Source organism: Pseudoliparis swirei, unplaced genomic scaffold (assembly GCF_029220125.1).
Source record: "Pseudoliparis swirei isolate HS2019 ecotype Mariana Trench unplaced genomic scaffold, NWPU_hadal_v1 hadal_46, whole genome shotgun sequence".
Lineage (NCBI taxonomy): Eukaryota > Metazoa > Chordata > Actinopteri > Perciformes > Liparidae > Pseudoliparis > Pseudoliparis swirei.
Genome location: NW_026613282.1, coordinates 1 through 19,032, shown reverse-complemented (window position 1 = coordinate 19,032; position 19,032 = coordinate 1). Strand labels below are relative to the sequence as shown.

At 45.7% G+C, this 19,032-nt stretch overlaps 1 protein-coding gene across 9 annotated transcripts in view; it reads right to left on the bottom strand.

Moving 5' to 3' along the window:
- Positions 1-16,799, bottom strand: part of LOC130191401 (cAMP-specific 3',5'-cyclic phosphodiesterase 4D-like) — a 47,583-nt gene extending 30,784 nt beyond the window's left edge. The window contains exons 1-4 of one of the 9 annotated variants that reach the window (XM_056411040.1): positions 14,516-16,799; positions 12,147-12,267; positions 11,669-11,873; positions 10,448-10,533 (exon numbers count right to left, since the gene is read on the bottom strand). In XM_056411040.1, coding sequence (XP_056267015.1) covers positions 10,448-10,533; positions 11,669-11,698 — 116 coding nt within the window. In that variant the 5' untranslated portion in view covers positions 11,699-11,873; positions 12,147-12,267; positions 14,516-16,799. Of the gene's footprint in view, positions 1-3,840; positions 4,078-10,447; positions 11,452-11,668; positions 11,874-12,146; positions 12,268-14,515 lie in introns of those variants that run through there. The other 8 variants (XM_056411043.1, XM_056411041.1, XM_056411046.1 and 5 more) reach the window with 8 other exon arrangements.
- Positions 16,800-19,032: the final 2,233 nt, after the last annotated feature.

Here is a 19,032-nt window from a genome sequence, read left to right as displayed (position 1 = left end):
CCCAAAAGGGAGTGATGCAGAACTCAGATATAATTGGCAAGGAAGGAACTAGTTAATGGACTTGAACACGGAGAGTTCTGTCATATCAGAGCCAATGCTGGGACCTTCTGGTCCATCATCAGAAGTCACCTCTTGTTTTCATCTTTCTTTCTCGTTTTTTAATGTCGTATTTCCACATTAGTTCGGTGGACGAAAGAGGAAAGAGGAAAGAGGAAAGAAAAGAGAAATATATTCTTCACTCTCGGTAGCGCTAAACTACACAGAGGATCTCGTATTCTGCACTGATATTTAGTATTTTGACATATCACTATTGTTCAGAATTGAATCTTTAAGATGTCTAGCCAACAATAGCAATCATCTTCATAATGCCACCCATCACTAATAATCGTCACCTACAATTAGCATCGCGTTGACGCTTTAAGAATAAAAGGTGATGCTTCCTGAGAAGATTGTAAAATCCTCTCAGAGAAACTTTGGAATTTGAACTCAATACATTTTAAAATCAAGATATTAACTGTTAAAGTGAAGTAATGTATCTTAAAGCATATTTCTTTCATTTGTAGATTTGGCAAATGTAAATTTGGTGCTGATGACAAAGGTTCCCTGAACCGCTAACTGTGTGGAGTCATTTAGCTTCAATAGCCTGGAGCCACGTGAACACAGGAGAAGACGGACTCTGCTTCCCACAGGAGGAGAGTTCCATGCTTCAGGCTGCAGGGGGACAAAGAAAGAGGGCTCGTTTGTTGCTCGAACACCTTTCAGCTGCACTGGAGCTGAGAACCCGCTGACCCCGTCGGCCGGACTGTTGTTCGGAGGCCGGAGCTGCTCGGAGAGAAGAGTCCGTTATCGCGTGACACTCGGTGAGCTGAAGACTCCACCGGGACCAGCTGTGGCACACGAGCTTATCGGGTGAGGCGCTGTGAGGCGGGCACGGGGAATCCTTCACTTTTAGTCGTGGCGCTACTTTAGCGCCATTCAGGAAACTCGGTCGATCGCGAGACGACTTCTTTATACGGAAGCATCCGCTCAACTATAGGGAGCACTTCTCAGTCCTCGGGTCTGAATTACTAAAGGTCAAATTGGGTAAATGTGTTAGATAACGTGCACGTCGTCGGGCCCGACGAGAGGCCAGAGAACAGGTGACCTTCAACATGTGTGGCCTGCCTGATATGCCCGACCGCGGACCGACAAACGGCAGATGCAAACGCTTGAGTTCAAACTCACTCGCTCCTCTGAGCTCCATCTCAGCTCGCCGTGGCACCGCTCCGGCTTGTGAAGTGGGTGAGAGGCGCTAAAATAAGAAGGGCTGCACACACATCGGTTCACTTCACAAGTCCTCGTCTTTCGCCTTTCGCCACATTCAAGCGAAGCCGCTGGTGGGTACCAGAGAGTCTGCGTGCAGGAACCTGGGCTGAGGTCACGGCCCTCAGCCGGGGGCCACGACCCACACCCGGAACACGGCAAGAGACGCACGCACCGTCGCAAACAGACAGCGGAGACACACGTCCCCGGATGCTGAATGCGTGTGTTTGATATAGCTACAGGGTTCTTACACATTTTGACTGATGGATTTCCATGACTTTAAACCAAATGTCCATGACCAAACTGAAATCTCGGTAAAAACATGACAAATTTAGAACATTGTGCGTATTGAGAGCGTACTCCGGCTTATATTTTGAGCGTTTTTCTTTAAAAAACATATTAATTATTTCAAACTCGGCATAAATGAACATGTGATTAAAACAAATTTCCATGACTTTTCCAAAACTTTTATGATTTAAGTTTTTTTCCATGACTTTTCCAGGTTTTCCATGACCCTACGAACCCTGGAGCTACACTACCGTTCAAAAGTTAGGGGTCACTTAGAAATGTCTTTATTTTTCAAAGAAAAGCACTGTTTTTCCAATAAAGATAACATTAATCAAAAATACACACTATACATTGTTAATGTGGTAAATGACTATTCTAGGTGGAAACGTCTGGTTTCTAATGAAATATCTCCAGAGGTGTATAGAGGCCCATTTCCATCAACTATCACTCCAGTGTTCTAATGGTACATTGTGTTTGCTAATCGCCTTAGAAGACTAATGTCTGATTAGAAAACCCTTGTGCAATTATGTTAGCACAGCTGAAAACAGTTATGCTGGTGATATAAGATATACAACTGGCCTTCCTTTGAGCTTGAAGTTTGTAGAACAAAATTAATACTTCAAATATTAATCATTATTTCTAACCTTGTCAATTTCTTGACTATATTTTCTATTCAATTTTCAATTCATTTGATAAATAAAAGTGAGTTTTCATGGAAGACACAAAATTGTCTGGGTGACCCCAAACTTTTGAACGGTCGTGTATCTTGATGAGCATTGGTCTCACTGAGAGAGATAACCCTGGCCTCTTCCTGCATCACACGAAACAAACACACCCGGTCGAGCACAAACAGCCCAGGTCTTACGAACAACACCGACGGCCACGCGTCTCGTGAGCCGAGCGATGACAATTGTGAAAGACAAAGCGGCGAGGAGGAGAATTCGTGAAACAGTAAACAACAGAAGAGAGGAGGGCGGGACAGACGGAGGAGGTGGGAGTTTCTGCCCAGAGTTCACGCTGCAGCCCAAACATTCATACCAGGCGTGTGTGTCGCTTCACTACATTCAGGGTTCTTACACATTTTGACCAGTGGATTTCCATGACTTTAAACCAAATTTCCATGACCAAACTGAAATCTCGGTATAAACATGAAACATTTAGAACATTTTGTGTATTGAGAGCGTACGCCGGCTTATATTTTGAGCGTCTTTCTTTAAAAAACATATTAATTATTTCAATCTCGGCGTAAATGAACATGTGATTATAACACATTTCCAGGACTTTTTCAAAACTTTTATGATTTAAGTTTTTTCCATGACTTTTCCAGGCCTGGAAATGACCATTTTAAAATTCCATGACTTTTCCAGGTTTTCCATGACCGTACGAACCCTGTACATTTCACACCCTGGAACCGCATCGCGTGCTGTCTGTGATCCCCAGCGCTCAGAAAACCACCGACCTCAAAGACCTCATTAATACGTCTTCATTTCACACAAGCGTCATTTCCTGCCGGGGAGGTTGAGGAGCAGATTAATAATCTGACGACGTGAGAACGCTGGGCACCCTGCAGGGAGGTCAGACGGGGTTCAAACAGGTTTTTTCCTGGGCCGTTTACACTCTCTGCCCGAGATAGAGGGAGCAACTGTGAATATCAACCTCCAGTGTTAAAGCCACGGGGCAGTTTCCGAGTTTGGAATTAGTGCTGACAGGCGAGGACAAGTTGAGGCAGGAGGGCGATGGAGTGGGGGGAGGGGAGGGCGAGTGGCGCCCCCCCGGCCTCGGGCTCCGCGTCCCGCATTCATCCGGGGCCGCGTGCAGACGGGAGGACGTCTCGAGCGACGCGACACATTCCTCAGTGGATCGCCGCCGCTGAGGGTCCGACGGCGTTGTCGAGTCCGTCTGATGAAGCGCACACTGGAGTTGGGGACGCAGCACGTCTCATCTGACCCACGGGACACGCCGTGCCCAGAGAGGACAGACGCCCGAGCCCCCGAGGCGGACCCCTCCACGGGGCGCGGGAGGCTTCTGCGGATAACCGCCGGAGAGGCGGAGAAGTCCCGCTCGTCCGGACGGGCGACGGCATCCGGGCGACGGGCGAAGGAGACGCACGCGGCCACAAACAGGGGCAGACCATCACAAAAGGAGGGATTTCCGAGAGCAACGAACAGGCGGATGGAGAACAATGGAGCCAAACACACGCACAACAACAACAGCACGATTCACGAGGACAAAGTCGTCCCGTCTGTTTACCGTATTCCCTCCGTGTTCTTCAGCGAGCTGGTGGAGCGCGACCGCGGTTTGAGGATGATGCTCATGGTCAGGCTTTACACATCTGCAGACGCACGCCCCCTGAAGAGGGAACCCTGGAGCCCTCCGCTGACGTCTGACCACAGTCCTGACCGCTTCCTCCCGTGGCATCGGGTTGGCGGCGTGGCCAGGTCCGCCGAGCCGCAAAGAGACCCGAGAGCGGTCGGATCAATCCATCCGAGATGAGAACCCACGCGGCGGCTGCCACTCCTCCTCGAGCTGATCGCTTTGACAGGAGGTGGATCCTGCTCTCTCTCTCTCTCTCTCTCTCTTTTGCCAGTTCAGCTTGCGATATTCCGCTCTGTTCCACTTTTCTCTCTCCGCTTCTCTCTTTCAAGTCCCTGAGTTGTTGTTTTTTCCCCCCCTGACTCTTGGAAATAAGATCTCCTCTTCCTCTCTCAGTCCTTTCCCCCCTCCCTCGTCACCCCGTCAGTCTTTTTTTGTCCGTGTCTTTGAGTCACATGACTCTCCTATCGGCTGCCGCTCTGCTTCCCCGAGCTGCGGCTGAGGCATGTCTGGAGTGGGCGGGGTTGTTTTGGTCGTAGTAATTTCTTGAAAGGCGAAGACACTTGTATCCCCCGAGCAACGGCAACAGTCGTCTCGAGTGTCGATCGCACGGCAGCAACCGAAAACCAACAGCGACCGCGTGTCATCCATCGGGGGAGTCGGTTGACTTTCTTCACTCACTCACTTTTCTATTTGCACACGGTCGCATCATTAAAACCGAGAACATACGGTAGAGAGGACATGAGGACAATATTAATTACCCTTTCACTATCAATCGTAGCCATTTTAATAGTGACACACGACGGCTAATGATGTAGTCGAATAATTAATTCATAAACTTGCAAACTAACTGAACTGCATCGCAGCGTGTTTTTGCTTCAAGAATATGTTTGCTTATATATATGTTGTGAATACTGTATTGTTTTATGTAGATGTAAATGTGTACGGATGGGTGGATGTAAACTGTATAAAGACTGTGTAGATGTATAAATGAAAGGAAACTGAGAGCCATACAAGAGGAGGGGTGGGAAGGGGAAAAGTTTGTGTAATATTTTTGTTTTGTTTTGTCTTGTTTTGTTTTCTCCTTGTTTTCATCTTATGATGTTAAAAAAACAAACATCATCCTTGTGTGGTGTTTCTACAAGGTTATACCTTTGTGTATTTTCTTTTTGTAAAATAATACTTTCAGTATAACAAACTGTAAATGCTATTTCACTACAAATATCCCGTAAACAAATTTTTGTTTATAAAAAGAAATCTTAAAAACAAAAAGAATATGCTTGCTTGAGAAGAATATCGTTCTAATTGCTCTCAATGTAGATAACTTTCTTTAGTCGAAGCCGCCATGCTGAAATGTGTCACAAAGGATTTGTTTTACTTACGGCGTCGGTTATTTTAATATTAATGTGGTTATTTTTTACATTGAAAATAATTGTCAATTACTGGCTATAAGATGGTTAAGTTTCCTTTCTATGCACTATCACTGAGTGTGGAGCTCAGGCGCCACGGTCTGCTGTCAGGGGGGCAGAGAAGCCGACGTTCGCGCTGCGCGGGGCAGACGGGTGAGTCAGCCGTCTGGCGCGTCAACCGCACGTGAACGAGCAAAGCCAAGCGAGCCGCTTCATCTCCGCGCCTTTCGTGTGCGTAGCTCGTAGTATGTCGGGGAACACACATCGACTAATAAAGCAAAACACATGTAACTAGAACGGGCACTCGGTAGAGCGCATACCTTCGCATATCACACGATTGGGCATTGAATTATGAACATTTTGGCTTTAGTTGCATGCCAATTGGATACAAATTGACCGTGCTATGGTAAAAAGAAGATTTTGAACTTTTCGTGACCTTGACCTTTGACCCGATCGATCCCAAAATCTAATGAAATGATCCCCGGATAATAACCAATCATCCCACCAAATTTCATGAGATTCGGTTTAATACTTTTTGAGTTATGCGAGGAACACGCATACAAATAAATAAATAAATAAATAAATAAATACACGGCGATCAAAACATAACCTTTCCGCATTTTCAATGCGAAGGTAATCAGACATAGAAGTGAGACATAGAAGTGTTGTTTTGCATCAGAGCTTTATCCGCCATCTCCATGTCCCGCTCTCGCACTTTAGACAATTATTTAAAACAAAATTGTTGCAGTTCTCTCTGTTGCAGTCGAAGTGAAAAAGCAGCAACACGACAACCGCTGCGTCCTCCGGAAAAACTCCAAACCCAGAGCAGACAGAACACAACACCTGTCCCCCAGAAGACACCGCAGCATCAGCATACACATGATGCCAGCCCTCTCATCTTGAAAGCGGCATAAGAATATTTACACGTCATCAATACTGCGCCTGGCCGTAGGCGTGAGTAACACGAGACGCACATCGGTCAGAGGACGCTTCTCTTTTGTTCGGGAGAATGGGGAAAAAAAAAGGAAATGCATCCATCTCCAGCTCTTACGGGGGAAGAATACATCGGACCGATAATACCGGGGTCGTCCGCTCCACGGCCGCCGACGCTCCACAGCGTGTGACGTGTTTGCTCTTTTATCAGGGAAGAAAGGAGCGCCGTGAGGACGGAGGGACGCGGATGACGGGTGATGACTCGGCGTGTGCAGACGGGCTCGCTGTCAGGAAACGGACACACGGCCTCGAGCCGCGCTGTCAGGAACAATCAACATCAAGTCACTACTTTGATATGCAGTGACGAGGCCCGGTCCTCGTCATCTAGAACCGCGTGAGAAAAACCCGACTGCGGTGGAACCGTGAATCGGTTTAACCCTCTGGAGTCGGGGGTCATTTTCTCGATTTTACACACACAAAAATTCACCTTTTAAAGGCTTTTGCATATGACACATACCCACGTGTTATACATCAAACATTCCAGAACAATCTCAGCTCTCTATATAACGAGGCACATTGTCCTCAGGCACAAGGGGAAAGAGAAAATATGGCCCTAAAGCTGAGAATTGAAGTTCGATTTTTATAAATTCTTCAAATCTCTTGTGAAAACACACCTTTACTCACGTGGACGAACCGTTTCATAATAATAATAATAATAATTCAGACTTCTATAGCGCTTTTCTAAATACCCAAAGACGCTTGAATGTTTTGGTGTTTGAAATTGGTTTCCCAAAGGTCCTAGGTTCCCAAAAGCAGTGAAATATCTGACTACAATGCTGGACGCATGTAAATAAAGGTCTAAAACCACATTTTGTTTCATCGTTTTTTGAGTAGAAACGATGTGGTCCGTCACACCGTTCACCAGAAGGATAAAAACGGGACTGAGAAATACGGGTAAAGTAAAAAATTTGTATTTTAAAAACGGAAACAGTGAAAAACGTGGTGCTGTAGGCGTCGACTTCAGACCATCGGTTTTCAAATTCCGTGCCTGAAAACGGAAGGAAGGCTAATTGAGGAGAGACCCCGCCGAAGCGTTTCACTGGCGTCTCTCGGGACGGGGCGGCCGACTCGATGTCGGTGCTTTCTGTTCTCCGCTCCACGCGTGTGTGTGTGTGGGGCATTCGAGGTGAGTTACAGTGAGCGGAGGAGGCCCCTCTGACGCCGTCAGCGCGGCTGGATGATGGAGTTTATAACTCGGTCAAAGTGATGAAACTAATACGATTACCACGCTCCGCACATTCCATGCAGTCGGGGAAAGAACAACAAAAGAGGACGGCTTCCTTTCGGAGGCTCTCCCCGACGAGAAGAGGACAGACGGCGTGATGACAAGACTTACACAAACATCTTTCATCCCATGCAGGGTTCTTACACATTTTGACCAGTGGATTTACAGGACTTGAAACCAAATTTCCATGACTAAACGAAAATCTCAGTATAAACATGAAAACTGTAGAAAATGTTGCGTATCGAGAGCGTACGCCGGCTTATATTTTGAGCGTCTTTCTTTAAAAAACATATTCATTATTTCAAACTCGGCGTACATGAACATGTGATTATAACAACATTTCCATGACTTTTCCAAAACTTTTATGATTTAAGTTTTTTCTCCATGACTTTTCCAGGCCTGGAAATGACCATTTTAAAATTCCATGAATTTTCCAGGTTTTCCATGACCGTACGAACCCTGTATCCATGTCACCATATTTAGGAAACTGAACACATTTAGGGCAACTTATTGTCATTATAAGACTTCGACAGAAGCGATCAGGAAATGAGGTCTTCATCGGCAGGAAATCTCTCGGAGTTCTCCTCTCTCTCGTCCCTTGGGAGGAACAATGGAGCACACAAGCACATAAGGAGGATTTTACTTTGGAGTTTACACTGCTGCCCTCCCCGGGAAGCAGAGGTGTAGGACACATAATGGTTGATTCAATCGTTTAAAGGTACCACCTGTGAGTCTAGTGTGGCTCTTGGTTTTGGGGTGACCTGCAGACGAGACTCAAATCCAATGTAAACTAGAATGGGCACTCGGTAGAGCGCATACCTTCGCATATCACAAGATTGGGCATTGAATTTTGAACATGTTGGCATGCCAATTGGATAAAAAGAAGATTTTGACCTTTTCATGACCTTGACCTTTGACCCGATTGATCCCAAAATCTAATCAAATGGTCCCCGGATAATAACCAATCATCCCAACAAATTTCATGAGATTCAGTTTAATACTTTTTGAGTTATGCGAGTAACACGCATACAAATAAATAAATAAATAAATACACGGCGATCAAAACACAACCTTCCGCATTTTCAATGCGAAGGTAATTACCAATTCTAACGACTATTAAAAACAAGATTACGTTTATATACTGTGCATTACCATCTTCTTTGCCGATGTCATCATTTCCTCTACATTTTCTGATCCTGTATTTTTTGGAAGCCCAATAAAAACAATCCATCATTGATGATAGCTGTAGGGGAAACAGAGGCCGCAGTCCCGTCACAGAAGTGGTTTTACGTGATGTGTATGCTCGAATGTGTCAGTCAGTGACTTATCAAAACACTGACTGACCCATATCATAAGCACCGCTTCATTGCATCATTATTCTAAGCCTTCCAGTAATTATGTTTGACGCTCAGAGCACCGTCGCCACCTAGTGGTACAACTCGTGTCCCATGAACTGCTTACATGTATTGCCCGCAGTAATTGACAAAAGGATTGATTTAGTACAAAATAAATAAAAAGACCTCTCCCATGAGCAAGGTTTAGTATATGGTGCAGATAAACACACTCAGTAACTGCTGGTATAAATATATTGTAACTATGCAGCAGGCAGTGGGCACAGATGGCTGCTCCGCAGCATTGACAAGGCCTCATCCATATCTATATGTCTACAAACGCCACCAGCCACAACCACTGCTTCATATTCACACGCGAGAGGCACGAATACATCGGACATCGTGTTTATGAACACGCTCGTGCGTCAGATGATAGTTCATCTTAGTTGTGTTTGGTGTCGCTGAGTGCGTATTCGTCAAGGAAACGCAGTCTGAAAACGGATCTCGAGGTCTCCACATGTTTCCGCGAGAGCCGTAATGGACAGAGTGCTCTGATGATTGGCCGACGCGCCGCTGCGGTGAGCGAACGGACTCGTCCTCTCGATCACATCGACGCTTCAGACGACGGCTCGGTGAAACGCGCTCGTTTTTCATTCAGCCGGCTCTGAACCGCGTTTTTCGTAAAAGCAGAATCGCCGCTCCACACACACACACACACACACACACACACACACACACTTCAGGGCGACGGTAAAGATTCGTCCGGGTAAACAGCTTCGATTGAGCTGGAACAACACAACCGGCCACCGAGCAACCACCATTTACACAACGCTGCGGCGTGAGCACCGCTCCAGGTCTGTGTTGTCCGGGTGGAGCTGTTCATCGGCTAATGCTCTGATAAGAAACAGAACACACACACACACACACACTTTGTGTGGATTCATGTGTTCGTATGACTTCCATGAATGGACACGGTTACACATTACGGAGTCGCAGTTTTCTGGCCAAAGAGCAAAAAGGAAGATTTTAAATGTGTCCGACGTTCAGTTTCACCGTGTTTTTCCTCCCGAGTCGTCTCACGACTTTTATCCTCTGACTTACTGCTTCTCAAACTTCTCACGTGCGGCCGTCAGCGAGAGAGAGAGAGAGAGAGAGAGAGAGAGAGAGAGAGCAACGCGAGCAGAAGCCGGCATCAAGTGACGGCGTTGAACATCTGACTGTTTAACCCTCCTGTTACCTTTATATTTACTAACATCTTTTACCCTCGGGGTCAATTTGACCCCAGCAATTAAAACCTCCAGAGAATTATTAGAATTAATATTGTTTCCCAAGTTTAAGTGTGAGGTACTTTATGTTTGTTTGTCGACTACCTAAATAGCCCTTTAAATAAATAAAAAAGTTGATATTTCTTATATGTTTGACAGTGAAAAACAGCCTGGGGTAAAATTGACCCGAAAGGTAACAGGAGGGTTAAAGCAAGCAGAAAAGAAATCCTCAATGTGAGACGGAACATTTAGTCAAAGGTCACCCCCCCCCCTCCCCTCCCCCTCCCACAATCAGTTTCAGTCCCAGAGAGCGGATCCTACCCTTTCCTGCCACGAGGCTTGATGTCGATGGGCTTGTTCGTGGTGTAGGTTGAGCCGTTGGAGCAGGCGTGGCGGTAGCGGGCGATCTTCTCCAAAGATAGATCGGAGTTCACAGGTAAACTCATTTTAGCGAGGCTCTCAACCACCAACACACGCACACGGGCACACACAGACACACACACGCACGCACACATTCACACCTGTGTCAGAACAGGTTGAGAGAGAGAGAAAAGATAGAGTGACAAGCCCGATGAAGATAGAAAGAAGGGATGGGAGTGTGAGAGGATAGAAGAGAGGGCTTAGCACGGGTGTGATTTGACTGGGAAAAAAAGATGGAGAGATGGAGAGTGAGAGAGAGGGCAGGAGAGGGAGGAGCAAAGTGCAGCGGCAGAGCGAACTAATTTATCTGCCTTCTCGGATAACTATCATCAGACGGTAATCAAATGTTTTCAGTGGTTTTGCCGATGTGCTGCAACAATGGAGCAATTTAGAATTCTTCTATTTTTTTGTCCGTGGTCTTGGGGGGTCATAAAGATTGTTGTAGTCTTTATTTTGTTGTGTTAAAGCTACAGTTGGTAACTTGTCGTATTTACTCAAACTGCCTGTAACCTGAAAGAACATGAAAAAAAAAGATCTGTGAAAGTCAGGTTTCTTCGCCTCCTGTTTCTGGAATATTCCAACACGCCGAGGAGTCTCGAACGCGGCCGTCCATCACGGCTCAGATCAACCTGTCAAACTAGCTGATCAACTCTGAATCAATAATCCGTTACCGTGTCGCCTATTTCTCACCGCAAATGTTTTCAGGGTGAGGGATAATTTACTCACTAACTGCTGATTTCCACACAAGTGAACAGTGGGATCCAGAAAACCAAAGAATGACTATTACAGTACATAAACAATACAACAATTTCAGGTTGAAAAACAAAGAACAAAATAAGTGACGTTATTTTGACAAAAAGGTCATATTTAACTAATATATAAAACACCCAGGTTCCCCAGCCCCTCGCCCTGTCTCCCTCACAAACATTGGTTTTAGCTAAATGCCACCACGGGGGGGGGGAGCAGGGTACCACAAGAAACACAAACCTCCCATCATGAGAAATACATGAGAAATAAACCAAGAATTAGTAAAGCAGGTAAATGTATTATTTTTACAGCTGTGTTTGCAGACGTGATCTCAACATATTAGGCGCTGCACGTGGAACAGCCAACTGAGCATACCTGTGTATGATTACTGCCATCAAGACACATCTAAATCCCTCCGAGGGACGCATCTCCTCACTGCTCTCCGCCGCCAGCAGGGGGCAGTCTCCGCTGCGCAGAGTCTCCAGAGTTCAACTCCTGCTGCTCCAAACCCAGAGATCCGTCAGTCTGACGTCACTCGGCGTCCCTGAGGCGCAGAGCCAGAAGACCAGAACCGCTGCATCTGAATAATGAAACGTGGTATTACATACAAGCCCCCCCCCCCCCCCCCAGTTCAATTGCCTTGTGTTATGTTCAGTGATGTTCATTGCACATCTTATTTAAAAAAAAGGGATGCAGGTACTTGGTCGAGAAAGAAAGCAAAACAAAGTGAAAAGTCAAAATTGTCAATAAGTCATATAACAATGTAACACAATGTAACAGTGCTGCATTAAAGGAAGTGGAGAAAAAAAAGAAGCTGAATGGAGTAATAATGAGCAGGCAGAGATGCAGAGACCTCGGGTTAAGAACAGCAATGGATGGACCGCTCGCTAAGCCCCGCCCCCTGCTGCAACTCAAGCTGGGAGAGCTACGGCGTCATCCTTAAGAAGCTCAAGCTGCAGATCACACCACGCCACCTGGCGATCGAGACAGAAGAGAGGGAATGAGGAGCAATTTAAGGCAGCAATAATCAGAAAGGAAATTATAGTAGATTAGGTTATTATTTTAGGTATTTAAGGTATTTGGGTATTATTATTTTACTTTTAATGTAAATGTTGTTTTCAAAGTCGAAGTGTTTTTGTGATAATTGATCATGCTGTACTGCATTTTATGTATTTGTATTGTAAAGTTCTTTTGCCTGGACCCCAGGAAGAATAGTCTCCACTACGGTGTAGACTAATGGGGATCCTTAATAAACTAAACTAAACTTTAAACCAAGTTTCCATGACCAAACTGAAATCTCGGTATAAACATGAACAATTTAGAACATGTTGCGTATCGAGAGCGTACGCCGGCTTATATTTTGAGCGTCTTTCTTGAAAAAAACATATTAATTATTTCAAACTCGGCGTAAATGAACATGTGATTATAACACATTTCCATGAATTTTCCAAAACTTTTATGATTCACGTTTTTTTTCTATGACTTTTCCAGGCCTGGAAATGACCATTTTAAAATTCCATGACTTTTCCAGGTTTTCCATGACCGTACGAACCCTGTTAAAGCTACAATTCTGTTTTCACACCGCTTTCCTCCAAAAGACAAATATTAGGACGGACTGTGAGGAATCCAGAGCTACAGGAAGGACGTTGGCAGCTTGTTCAGTTGGCCCTCGTTGTCAAACTTTGTCCAGAGACAAACACAGACAGCGACGGGCAGGGAGGGATTCACTGTGTGGCCTTCTTTCAAGTTCAAACCACTGATTTGTCGTTCAAGAAAAACGCTTAAGTGTAAGCTGATTGAATTATATAATAACGCAGTGTGATGTATCACGATGGGAAATAAGGTACGACGGAGGCTTAACACGGTTGTAGCTTAGTGCCATGACAACTGCCTTTGCAGGGAAACCAAAATACGATTACAATGATTAGATATTTGTTTTCAAGCATGTAAATCAGCAAAGGTAATGTGATTAGGAGCCAACGGTCGAGGTTCGTGTGCACCGTGTTTGTGTGAATGAAATGGCTCTCGGCGCAGCCGGCTGTGATTATGGATGTCAAGTGCCAATTCCTTCACCTCAGCGTGAAGCGCATTTCCTGCCCACCTCCACGGTCCCCCGGTGTCATGTATATAGTGTGGTTGCCATGGTGACCTGGCAGAATTCAAAAATCGACAGGTAGGTCCTGACAACCAATCGGCCTTCAGTTGCTAAGGGTACAGCGGCAGATTGTGGAAAGAGAAAACGAGAATGACAGCGGGCTTCTGAGGGGAGGGGGGGGGGGGGATGATGGCGGGAAGCCGGTTGTTTTGGGTTGAGGTTTAACGACGTAGACGTGAACGTGCCCAAACACTCCGTCGCTCTGTGCCAAGTGATGACCGATTCACGGCAGCCATGCTTGACTTACCTGGGCTCTATTTATACATTCAGCTGACTCACAGACCGGAGAGGCTTTAGGCCGGCTGAACTATTGTTTGTCTCAGACTCACCGGAGCACACAGGAGAACACAAACAAGCCACTGCCACAATGTATTAAATAAAGAAAAAATGATCTGGAGAAGCGTGACTGCTGAGACAACACAGGCTTCGACTTGCTTTGTGTGTGTGTGTGTGTGTGTGTGCGTCTGGTTGCGTACACTGACCACATGAGTGTGTCCTAGCGCAGGCTGACCAGACGTCCTCTTTTCCCCGGACATGTCCTCTTTTTGAGACCTAAAAAATGCGTCCGGCAGGGATTCCAAAAACGTCCGGGATTTTGCTTCGTCGGATATTTGTGTTTCTCTGGGTCTTTCACAAACTAGTATTTACCCCTTACAAGTTTTGGAAATGGTATCTCCCTTACGTGCCACCTTCTTGCGTGAGCTCTGACTGTAGAGAGGACAGTCATTGGTCGACCGACCTCAGGGTTGCCAGATACACGATAATTATCCTCCAAAACTCAAATCTGGTCGCCCTACCTAACGTGTTGTGGCTGAAGTGATACTGAATCATGTTCTGAGACCAGCATGAAGAAATTTGGCTCCGGGGGAAATAAACACCGTCAGTGCAGCTCTGAGTCACAAGCGCCTCAGAAAACTGACAAACCAACTCGTGTTATGAAGGGCCGGAACGGACAATTACTTGTATTAATGATTTATTTCACCAATTTGTTTTTTATACACTAGTCATAATTTCTAAATCACATTTCCCTACAACTACAGGACACAATTGAAGTGTACGTCACTTACCGACCACCGGTTCTGTACATGAGATCTGTCGTGCCGAGTCCACTCACATGAAATGTTCTTTTGAGTGTCCCTTCGTGGGCCTGCGGTACATGTTGAGTAATTATATCATGGAATGCTGCCGCTTCTCATTACCGGGGCTGCGGACCAGTCCTGCGACGCTTTCGAACGTCTGCCGTTGACTCGACATCCCGCGGCCCGTTTTATAATGATCCCACGAACGGAGAGAAGGACGGGTGGAGGATAACCGGACGCAGAACACCCGATCGCACATGGACGCGTCCGCAGCTCGAGCCGTGGCGCGCCGCTAACACGCGCAGGAGCTAATTGGTTTAACTTGACAGAAGTCCCAGTGATGTCAGAGTAATCCCTCAGTAAAACCCTGATGACATCACCACACTGGGATGAGGCCCTGCACTTACATGGAAGCTCGTAGCGTGTGTGTCCAAGCCTTTAGAATACATATAAGTGTGTGTGTGTGTGTGTGTGTGAGAGGGATACCCTGCCAAAAAAGTCTTGATGTTGCTTAAAGCCCCATAATGGAGTTTTTCCCTTTTAGCGCCCCCTTCAGTTTTGGAGGTATTTAACGTTTACTTCAGTGTCGTAAATACCCAATTACGATAGATGCAGCCTCGCATACACTTGCATTGACGACCAGACGAAGTCAGAAACCAAGAAGAAATGATGTCAACCGATAAGGTAAGAATATTCAAAGATTTTACATAAATATGACTGCATAGTTTTATTCATTGTGATATCGGAGATGAATGCTAACATAACCAAAAGAATGACAACATTTAGTTTAGATGAAATACCGATCGCGTTTTCAGCCTATATACGTTGTTTTCTAAATGTTTGAATGTGGAGTACGTGTGATCGAATACAATATTGTTGACAACACCAAAAAGCGACATATTCATAATTTACATTGGACCGTGTAATTCATGACAAGAGACTTCGCTTGCTTCGCCCTTATACTGGAGCTGCGAGCGTGGACTGGCACTATATGACGTTGCGTAATCACTGCCAGAAAGCAGGTCGAAGTCCATCCGCCCCGGATCGGGCGGCTCCAGAATCCTACATAGCGGAGTTATTTCCCCACAGACCCCCGATGGCGGAGCCGCAAATCGCCATATTAAAAGTCATTGTAGCGGCCCAATTTTTTTCAAGCTGTTATTTTAAGGTACAATTGTTGCATAATGTTACTTTAAGAAATCTGATCAAGCTAATAGGTGAGCAACACACATCCACGTATGTATAAAATAACAGCGATGTGGAACCGTGCAGGGGGCATTTCAGAGCATCAGGGACAGGATCAGAGTGGAATAACTGAAGAGTGAAGCATCTCGATGGAGGAAGTGCCCGCCAGCCTCTGAAGACACCGTCGGCAGCATGAATCACAGGTGTCAAAGCTGCAGACGGGTGGCGGCGCTGATGCATAAGGACCCTTTTATGCTTCCTATGTTGATTGTGTGAAGATGTTGCGGTAAATTACACTTGACCTCATCTTACTTTAGCAGCCTGCAGATCGACCTGCCAAGGCCCCTTATCTCAATCCAATAAAAGACCATTTGGGAGGACGTGGAACGGGATCTTCTCAGCGTGAACGTGCTGCCGCTGGGAACAACCAGGTCCACGTGCAACAGTCAGCGAGAAGGGGGTCAGTGCCGGCTGAGCGTTCTGAGCGGCCGGCGGAGAGTGGAAATGAAGCGTGGGGATTCAGCGCGGTCACAACTATTCTGTCGTGATCCGTGTTCGTTCCCGCTGAGAGAGCGTCGCTCTGCACCCTGCCACGTGAGAGTCTTTGGTGTCACAGTTCCTTGAAGGAAGCGCTGTACAATTGCATTGGTCACACAGCGATGCATGCAACAAACAGAACACAGAGGAAGGTGATGGATGTAGACTAAACACTGGTTGTGAAAAAAAAGCTTAGCTATGCAGAGTCCGGAAAGGAAGTCCGACACAATGCAGCAATAAAACAGGACAAAAGAGAAAAGCACAAAGGGACAATCGTCAAAGAAAGATTCTCGACAGTTCGACAAAGTTCAGGTCGTTGTGCGACTCGGCAGCTCGACGGCGACACGGCATCGTCTGGCAAAATGAAACACTTCCCAAAAAGAAAACTCAACTAGTCCTTTCCCTTCCCCCACAGGTTACCTGGACAGCATTCGCTGGAATTATAATATTGTAAGAGTCTGTATTGAGTGTAATATGCAGAATCAGCAGAATCAGTAACTTCTTTTAAATCACTTCTTAAAACCCATTTTTATAGAACAGCTTTTAAGTGATCTAGACTTTTTATGCAGAACTTTGGTTCCCCTAATTTAGTTTGTCTGTTTTTAATTTATTTTTTAATTTATTTGGTTTTTAATTAATACATTTTTTATTTTCCATTTTATTTTTTATTTTAATATATACTTTTAAATGTAATATTGGTTTCTTGCTATTCCACTTGTTTTGCTTTGACTCTCTGTGGAGCACTTTGTAAACATTGTTTTTAAAGGTGCTATATAAATAAAGTTATTATTATTATTTTGTTATTATAATATTTTTTTTAATTCACCCAGGCGTGCGTGCGAGTGTGTGTGTGTGTGTGCACTACCTGTCCCATCCTAAACCGTTCTAAGCTTCCCTTATATACGTCACCATGGCAATCCTAATCCTCCTCCTCATCATCATCATCATCGCCAGGAGAAATCCCCTCGTGATATGAATGAAATGCCTTCCAGCTGATCGGAGGCCCTTCTCCTGCAGACGGTGGCGTCTGGCGTCTCTGAGGCTGACCACGAGGGAGGAGGCGGGGCTGGAAACAGCTGACTGAGATCTTCTGAGAACGAGCGCACCTTTCCTGGATGAATCAACGGCCCTTTGGGAATCAGAATCTAAACAGGGCTTCTCGTTAAGTTGTGGCCTCTTACAAAAAGCAACAGCCAAGAAACCAAAGCCAGATGACCCCCGACCTCCGAGCACGCACGCACACGCACACACACATACACACACACACACACACAAATCCTTCAATCTTCGTGCATCTTAAAGAAAATCCCAGGGCTTGGCCCCCACACTGTTTTCCTTGAAACTCTATTCTTCACATCTTTTTGTTTCATTACCGCCGCTTGTTTTCTCGCCGCGGTTGGTGTGTATAACAAGCCGCTCGCTCACAGAGAGCTGCTTTGTTCCTGCAGGAAAGGCCCCGGGCGTGATAACATCTGGTGGCTAGCCGCAGGTTTTGTTTGGGTCAAATGGTGACGTACGCGGTTGAATACAGCGGCTCCCCGACCCGACGACCCGCGGTCTGAGTGAACGAGGAATGACGGGCCGAGTCGTGGCGTTTCCTCGTTTATTCGTATTTTGTCACCGAATCAGCGGTCACATTCGAACGTCAGTCAAATTTGAAGTAAAATGTTATTCATTAATAAAACTAAATAGTTGAAAGGTCCTTGACTGAGTAATATGGTCTTTAGGGATGCAACTAACATGTATTTTCAATTTGGATCAATCCGTCAATTATGCTTCAGATTAATCGAGTATGAAATGGAGGAACACAGTGAAACATGTTCACACGGGGGCGTGAGGACCGGCTCAGATTACAGGTTACATCCAGCCAGCAGCCCAAGACCAAAGACTCTCAATTTACAACGATATGACTCAAGCAGATACAAGAGGCTGAAAACGGTTCGTCTTGATTAATCATTTCAATACTACTCATAATACGACGCCATCTTCATTCATTACAATTATGGATACACACTCACCCACTCACTCAGAAACTAGAATGGGCACTCGGTAGAGCGCATACCTTCGCATATCACACGATTGGGCATTAAATTATGAACATTTTGGCATTAGTTGCATGCCAATTGGATAAAAAAGAAGATTTTGACCTGTTCATGACCTTGAACTTGACCTTTGACCCGATCGATCCCAAAATCTAATCAAATGGACCCCGGATAATAACTAATCATACCACCAAATTTCATGCGATTCGGTTTAATACTTTTTGAGTTATGCGAGTAACACACATACAAATAAATAAATAAATACACGGCGATCAAAACATAACCTTCCGCATTTTCAATGCGAAGGTAATAAGTCACAATGAACTCTGGTCAAACTGCGGCGCCACAGTCCATCACAAACAGCCAGACCCGACACAGACCTCAAGCAGCTGCGATGGACTTACTTTTCATTTGAACCGTAACTAACTGAGGCCGTCCGAGCTCCCTGAGCCGGCTTGTAACATTTCTACTTTTGATTTACGCTGAGCTCAGACAAGCACCTGCAGCTATCCCCCTCCTCCGATAACTCTGGCTGCCGTATTCTTATTGATCTGCCCATCTTCTTGCCTCCGCCCTAAGGATGAACACCAGATTGAACGCCCTGCCTCGCAGCTGCCGTGCGAGCGGCGGCACAATCGAAATTAAATGGATAAATCGAAAAAATGAACGTCGCGTCGTCGCTGCCTTTGCCTCCAGGTTTTTCAGGCCTGTTGAGTTTTATGCGTTTTGTATGAACTCCAG